The sequence below is a fragment of the Erpetoichthys calabaricus genome, chromosome 4 (genome assembly GCF_900747795.2).
Source record: "Erpetoichthys calabaricus chromosome 4, fErpCal1.3, whole genome shotgun sequence".
Lineage (NCBI taxonomy): Eukaryota > Metazoa > Chordata > Cladistia > Polypteriformes > Polypteridae > Erpetoichthys > Erpetoichthys calabaricus.
The window spans coordinates 183,040,217-183,048,446 of NC_041397.2; the positions used below are offsets into that span (position 1 = coordinate 183,040,217).

General features: G+C 36.6%; 1 protein-coding gene across 1 annotated transcript in view; it reads left to right on the top strand.

Annotated features, from left to right (window-relative positions):
* oca2 (oculocutaneous albinism II) overlaps positions 1 to 7,988 on the top strand; it is a 353,721-nt gene extending 345,733 nt beyond the window's left edge. Inside the window, exon 24 of the mRNA XM_028800033.2 lies at positions 7,529 to 7,988. Within this exon, the coding sequence (XP_028655866.1) occupies positions 7,529 to 7,616 (88 nt within the window). The 3' untranslated portion in view covers positions 7,617 to 7,988. The remainder of the gene's footprint in view (positions 1 to 7,528) is intronic.
* The last annotated feature ends 242 nt before the right edge of the window (positions 7,989 to 8,230 follow it).

Genomic DNA, 8,230 nt, shown 5'->3' on the forward strand with positions numbered 1-8,230 from the left:
ACAAGCTATGTATAACATCTCGTGCCCGTTTTGATCCCGTCATATTGGTTATTACATTCAAACTGCTCAATTAGTGAAAAGTTAATTCAGTCTATGTGCCTAGTTGTAAACAATTGTAACAATGCCAAAGGCAAACGCTAAAGAACCAATTCCTGATTTGGGTCCTTCATAGAAAAGATCGCCTGAATGAGTAGTCAGGACCCCTCAGCTGATATTATCTGGTACGATCTTTTTTATTAAAACATGCAGTACATACTAGGTAAACTCTACATGGTACTAGGAAACACACACACGCCTTCAAATAGGCTTTCAAAAAATACGAGAGCTATGGTATACTTAGGCGGCCAAACATAGAGCCTGCCAAACAAATGTGAACCAATGTAAATATATCAAACCTAATGTCTTCTGTTTTATGTATTGGATCAGTTAGACAGGTTAAGATATATATATATATATATATATATATATATATATATATATATATACACACTGATTTTGATATATATACACTGGTTTGGATATATATAAATCCGTTCAGTTTACTATTCTCTTCTTGTGTCAGCGCGTGCATGTGCGAGTGCTTACGCCTTTAAAAAAAAAAAAAAAAAAAAAAAAAAAAAGTCCAGTCAAAATAAGAGACCCTTTCTCCTCCTTGACGTGAATCCTCTTTAAATGAAATGCTGCCAATAATGAATAATAGAGATCACCGCGCTGCTTTCTATCTATGATGAACTAAAGTTTTATGGGGTGAAAAAATAATCGCCATTGACAGATACGCTTAATCAGTAGTATGTGCAACCCACGATTTGTGAGTTTGAGTGTGTGTGTGAGCGTGTACGTGCATGTGTGTGGTATTGTCAGTTTTACTATAAACACAGTTAAACATCAGTTAGTTGTGAAGCGGAAATATTCTGGTCATTTTGATCCCTGATCAACATTTAAAAGAAACAGAGCAACTCCAGTGTTTTCCTCCATAACATGCTTTCAGAAAATGGGACTAAGTTCCTTGCTGAATCAGATCGCCCCTTAATGAAATGCTTGCAATACGGAATAACACATATCACCGGGTGGCTTTCAGTCAATGATAAATCAGCGTCTCATGAGGTGAAAAAATGGGAAGTACTGCGGTTGCGATCAATGCTTTCTGGTAACTCAGCTTTTGAATCTGTCATGGGTGGGACAAGAGGGAGCGAGTGAGGTGGGTACAATGAGCCGGGGAGGGACGGAGCGAGGCAAAGAGGCGGGTATCTGTGCGAGTGTTTTAAATAATGAAAAGAAAAAAAGTGCTTTGAAATCGAGGACCCCCAACCAAGAGGGCTTACGAAACAAAACGCGACAGACAGGCATATGCCACTTGTATAAAATATGCACAATAATGACAACAGTGTTGAAGCAATGATGAAGCGAAAGAGAGATGCTAAACTTGGGTGGCTGCATTGTGCCTGCCCGTAAATCCAAACCGATGTATATATCTGAACAGATCTATCTTAACCAATATATATATATATATATATATATATATATATATATATATATATATATCTGAACGGATGTATCTGAACCGATGTATATCAACCAATATATATATCTCAACTAATGTATATATTTGAACGGATGTATTCAAATCGATGTATATATCTGAATGGATCTATGCAAACTAATTTATATATATCTCAACCAATGTATCTAAACCAATGTATATATCTGAACAGATGTATTCAAACCGATGTATATATCTCAACCAATGTATCCCAAACAATGTATATATTTGAACGGATATATATATTTGAATGGATGCATTAAAACCAATGTATATATTCAAACCAATGTATCCAAACCGATATATATATATCTGAACCAATGTATATATTTATGAACCAATCTTTTTTTTTCCTGAACGGCCCCTCATAATAAATATATATATATATATATATATAATAGCAAAATACCCGCGCTTCGCAGCGGAGAAGTAGTGTGTTAAAGAGGTTATGTAAACATATATATACATAAACATATGTACTTTTATATACATATCTTCATATACACATCTACATATATACATATATATGTATATACATACACACATCCACATATCCATCCATCCATTATCCAACCCGCTGAATCCGAACACAGGGTCACGGGGGTCTGCTGGAGCCAATCCCAGCCAACACAGGGCACAAGGCAGGAACCAATCCCGGGCAGGGTGCCAACCCACCGCAGCACATCCACATATATATACATTAATCAACATATATATACACATATATACATATCTACATACATACACATAGATATATAGATAGATAGAGATAGATAGATATATCTAGATATATATACATCCCCGTGCTTCACAGCGGCAAAGTACTGCTTTTAAATTTTTATTAAGAAGAAAACCTTTTTAAATTGAGTGAAAATATACCAATAACAATTTGTTAAGGATCTGTTTTTTTTGTGAAGCTGACTTCACACAGCCTCTCCGCTGTTTTTACGATTGTTCTGTTTGTATACCACGTTGTCAGTTCAGCACTCCGGTTGGAATATGACCAAGCTGTGCAAGCTTACTGTTAAGAATGCAACGTATAGTTGTACAGGAGAAAAGCAATCTTGCCTCAAATCACTGGCAACCTTTTGTAGGTCTATGAACTTAATTTAAACTTTAGGTTTACACGGTGCTCTGTTTCCATAGTACCTGCACTCATGAATATATCTGTATGCGTCAGTCGCTGAAATCCCCGCGCTTCGCACTGGCGAAGTACTGCTTTTAAATTTTTATTAAGAAGAAAAGAAAACCTTTTTAAATTGAGGGAAAATATAGCAATAACAATTTGTTAAGGATCTGTTTTTTTGTGAAGCTGACTTCACACAGCCTCTCCGCTGTTTTATAAACGAACGCCATATAAGGTCTTCCTTTTTCGTTGCTTCGCCAACGGAAGCAGCCTTTTTATTTAATCCACAGGTTGTCCGCTGTTTTTTTGTTCGTTTATTACGATTGTTATAGTTCTGTTTGTATACCATGTTGTCAGTTCAGCACTCCGGTTGTAATATGACCAAGCCGTGCAAGCACACTCTTGAGAATGCAACGTATAGTTGTACAGGAGAAAAGCAATCTTGCCTCAAAGTTCAGTCAGTTCACGTGAGCCGCTCTCTTGTGTGATGTTGCGAAGTCCACGGCTTTATTTAATGTTAGCTAAGACCCGGCACTTAAAAGTTTCTCGCTACAGCAATTTTAACTCCGTTACAAAGTGATTCAAAGTCTCGTTTATACCTCGTGTCTTCTCATTAAACTTGTATCTCGTGAATATGGTATTGTAAACTTAATTTAAACTTACGGTTTACACCGTGCTTTCTCAATTGTGTAACGAATGTTTTCTTCAACGCTCTTTGGGGCTGTTCCTTGTTTTCAGTTCACGTGATTACGTAGGAGGCATGATGACGCGACACGCAACTCTGCCTCTCACGGCCATCGAGCTGCACTCCATTCCAGTACATGGACAAAAAAGAGGTTCCAGTTATGACCATTACGCGTAGAATTTCGAAATGAAACCTGCCTAACTTTTGTAAGTAAGCTGTAAGGAATAAGCCTGCCAAATTTCAGCCTTCTACCTACACGAGAAGTTGGAGAATTAGTGATGAGTGAGTTAGTCAGTCAGTCAGTCAGTCAGTGAGGGTTTTGCCTTTTATTAGTATAGATATATACACTAGTCATTTAGCCCGTTACAATAACGGGCGCTAGAACAGTAGTGCATAAACATTAGTAGGAACAGTCTATATCAAATGGCAAGGGACTTTGACCTCATTCTTTTTGTTGGTCGTATTTTTCTTTCTTTCATCTTTCTTTCTTTTTTGTTGATGTTTACTTGCTGAGCTGACCGTTCTTCGTGGGCTGTCGCCGTGTATTGTGTATCTTTAATTTTCTGTGACAGTAATACTGTCTTGTACATCTGCTGGCTTGTATGTCCGTAATATACCTTTAATTTTCTCTGGCGGTAATACAGGCGTGCGCGTCGGTAATATGCCTTTAATCTTCTCTGACAGTAATACTGGCTTGTATGTGGCTGTAATATGCGGCACTGTATTGTGTACCTTTAATTTCCTCTCGCAGTAATACTGGTTTGTATTTCCGTAACACACCTCTTTCTCTGACAGTAATATCGCGCATCACACCGTGCCCCGCGCATGCGCACTTCACCAGAAGCCCTGCACATGCGCACTTCACCAGAAGACACACACACACGGACACCTGGACGCACAAAGGGATTTTATTAAAGAGGATACTTGTTTGACTACTGGATGTGAAGAGACCATGTAGTTGGCCGGAGAGAATAGCAATGTTATTGCCCGTTTAACTTGACTTTATACAAATTGGGACCGTGCAAGTCACATGCAGCTAAGCGGAGCGTGCGTTTAACCAACGTGCACTTAAGTGGAATCGACTGCAATTGAAATTAAATTGGGAAAAAATAGCCATTTTTAAAACTGCTTATTTATATCATGGAATCGCTGTAAGACAAGACTGCTGTAACTGTAGTTCTCCCTTTCTCTCATTTAACTTTGACTGTTGAATCACGTATCTTGTAAGATTTAAAGTAAAAAGTAATGTTAACAAATTATTGTACAATTGAGAAGGAATAAAAATGTGGGTTTTTTTTGTTGTTTTTTGGAAAGTTTAAACATGAATGTACTGTGATATTTAAATGTCATCACCCTGACCATGAACAAAGGATGTCAAAAGCAAATTAATATATGAAAATTGTGGTTTATTAGCCAAAACACACAAGAAAGGGATACTCAACAATTCAAGTAAAAATAAATCCTAGCTGCTCCGTAGGCCTGACTGTACATCACTGTGAGACAAATTAGATCACTCACGTGTTAACTATCCAAAATTACTATACTGTATACTTCAAATACTCCGTTTCACTCCATTCTTGTCATTTGAGGTCCCCCTCCAAGTCTGCCTCTGATTTCTAGTTCCCTGCACCAGAGATACACACACAGTCTTGAAATCCCAACCAGAATATATTTTTAGAGAGTGAGCCCTGCACTCATTTCTGCCAAAGTCATCTCTGAAAGTTCTGAGGCATTCCCACCATACTGTATCTCACTCTGGTGGTCTCTGCAGAGACACTTTTGGTATCTTTCATGCTACCTACCCTCTGTAATATACAGTAACATCCCATGTTTCAGACAGAAACCAAGGGCAACCAGCTATGGGTGTCTGTAAGTAATTGCTCCGGTATTCTGTTATTCCCTTTTATAATTTTTGTCATTTCCAGGGCACTGTTTAAACAAATGGGCATACTTGTCTGCTGTCACTTGAAGAGGCCAACAATTGTGGTTTCTTGTCTTTACTGGGTGCTTCCTGTGTCACATGCCAGTTCTAAGACCCTTTCAGTCCTTTGCAATTACCTTTTGTATCATTTTATCAATTTAGGAACAAGCAAAACATTTAGCTTTACCATTCCATATTGGCCTACCTTATGTTGTCAGATAAAAGTGATTTTCTCTTTATCAGCTCATGTGTTCATATCATACCCCCAAATGATCAGCAAGAGATCCATATTTGCATATTGGTGCTTGTAGGCTTTTTTTTATTTTTAAACATTTTGAATCAAACAAGGTTGGTCATCTATTTAAAGGCAAATGTTTACTAAGTTATGTATCACAAAAAGATAAACCACTGTAATTATGTAAATACAGAGCAAAGAAGCTTTGAACGTCAGGCTTGCATTTACTTTGTTTGAGCATCGGCAAATTTCTTAGTAATTATAAGTCTGAAAGAATTGTGATTTTTTGAGAAATACTTGACAGCCCTTGATTTCAATCAGGATTATAAAGCTTAAGCCCTCCGAGACAGGCTGTGACAGGTAAAAGCAGTCTTTATCAAGTCTGTCCTTGACTGTAAAATGACTGTAATAAAGAGTCAACACGTATACAAGATTAGTATCTTGAAAGGTAGAATGGCATGCACGTTTCATGTGCTGGTGGAAATTGCTCTTTAAAATTTTTCTTTCTTTAACAGTTTAACTCCTACATGGAAATTTCCCTACTCTTTATCTGGCATTTAGTCATGTGGCATAAACTCCAAATTTTAAACACTTTATGCATTTTAGGTAATGCATTTACTGTAATTTTTATTTATCTGATACGTTTAACTAGTCAGTATTACCCATCGCTTTCCTAAACATCCTATGGATTAGTCCCTCAGTTTACTATTTGACTTATTTCTAGTTATTCTGCCAAACGATGAGGTATTCTTTTGAAATATGACGAGTCACAGGTTGAAACTCTAATATGTGTGTCTGCTGTGGAAATCATCATTCATCCTTAAAGGTAGACTTCAAACAACAACTTTCAGTAAGTGTTAAAACTACTATTTTATCAGTGAACTGTATTTAGAATTTTACCCATAGTACAAAAGAACATTTCTCTTTTCACTTAGTAATACTGCACGTGTTTAGAAATGGTACTAATGTGAAGGGACAGCATATGAACACACCAGAAGAAGCAGATAACGATATTTTGACAAAATAGGGATGTCTGTAAAGCATACATCCTTTATTCGAAACTGCAAAACTGTGTTTGTATAACACAACTACTGGTAAGCATTTGTTTGATACTGAGCAGGTAGCCTATCATTATGATAATTTTAGACAAGTTGGCATCCTGATGTATGCAGCAAAAAAATAAATTAAAAAAAAGAAAATAGCTCCACCAAGCTGTGCCAATATTGGGCCAGGTTTTAGTGTTTCATACTGAATATCAAAAATACATCTATTGTCTTAGGTGTACTACCTTATTGATATATGTCTTACTCTGTCTGCTGAACAGGTAGATTTCATCAATTATTGTTTAAACCTGTAGCACAGCGCAGTAATACACAACAGTGTGTACTTCATTATACCCCACACATGCAAAATTACTTCACAGTGGATCTTTACCTGGAATAGCTTCTTCCTTCTAATTCCGAATTCTGATTTGGATTAACATCTGGAGGCTGCTGCATTAACTTCAAATCACTGTCATGTTCCTGGAATCATTCCAAAGTGTGTTTTCCTGTGAATTGTTTCATCATCTGTAAATAAATGCATAAGTTCTAATGTCATGCTGACACCCATCCGGATATGCAGTAGGTGGTTTTTCTCATGGGCTTGCTCTTGTTTTGGTGCCCTGGGTCATCCAGTAGTTTCTATATCTTCATGTCTGGTTTGGCAAATATGAAATCATTTTGGCAGACAGCTGGCAGAGCAGAGTGTGCCAATGATACTGTATTTAAACTGGTACCTAAATAATAAAATATTGATAAAATGTGCCTTATCTAATTATGAAAAAACCAAAATGATACTGTTAACTATGATGTGTCTTGATGCTAGTGTAGCATTGTTGCCTGACAATCTGAAAAGTGTAAAAATATTAGGAATCGCGGTGAATATATTTAAATCTTGGTCTTCATAACCTTAGTGCCTGTATCTACAATACCCTTAACAAGTTTATGCAATATTTGATAATGTGCAATTTCTTTTTTCAGGCTCGGATTCCCAATGATGCTTGTATCCACCACTGTGGGCATGTGCTATCTTCTTGCAATTCACATTGGACTTGGATGGAATATTTAATCTGTGCCAGAACTGGGACCAGTAAAAGCCACTCCGTACTTATAATCGTTTAGGGTATAACTCTAAGACCATTGTCAACAAATAACTGTTTGTTATTGATTAATGTCTTACATCATGTATGGCGTGTTTTCTACACAGTTACAATCCAAAGTCAAAAGTGCACAAGGGAACAAAGTATGTATTAAAAAGTGTATACAAGACAAGATGTCTGTTCAGCAGCATGAGTCCTAAAGAGTAGTTTTGACATTAATCTCATCCTAAGAGCATATAAATGAAAAAAAAAGTAAAATATTTTCACTGTTTTGATTAAAACAATAATATAAGTCTTAACATATTTACTACAAGATATATTTACAATAAAGCCTATTTGTAACCCTCTTTTCCTTCAGTATCTTCATCCTCTTGTACTGTTTGTCATAGTTAAGTCTTTTTACTGAGTATAATTTATTTTACTTCATGTCATAGGTGCATTCAGTTCTGTTTCAGAGAATACTCCTGACAATCGCATTTAGAACCATTAATTGCTATTAAGTATATTAAAATACAGTATATTGTTGCCTTGAAAGAGTTACCGGTCAACACTGCTTTAGCAGTGTCATGTCAGGTATGCCTAT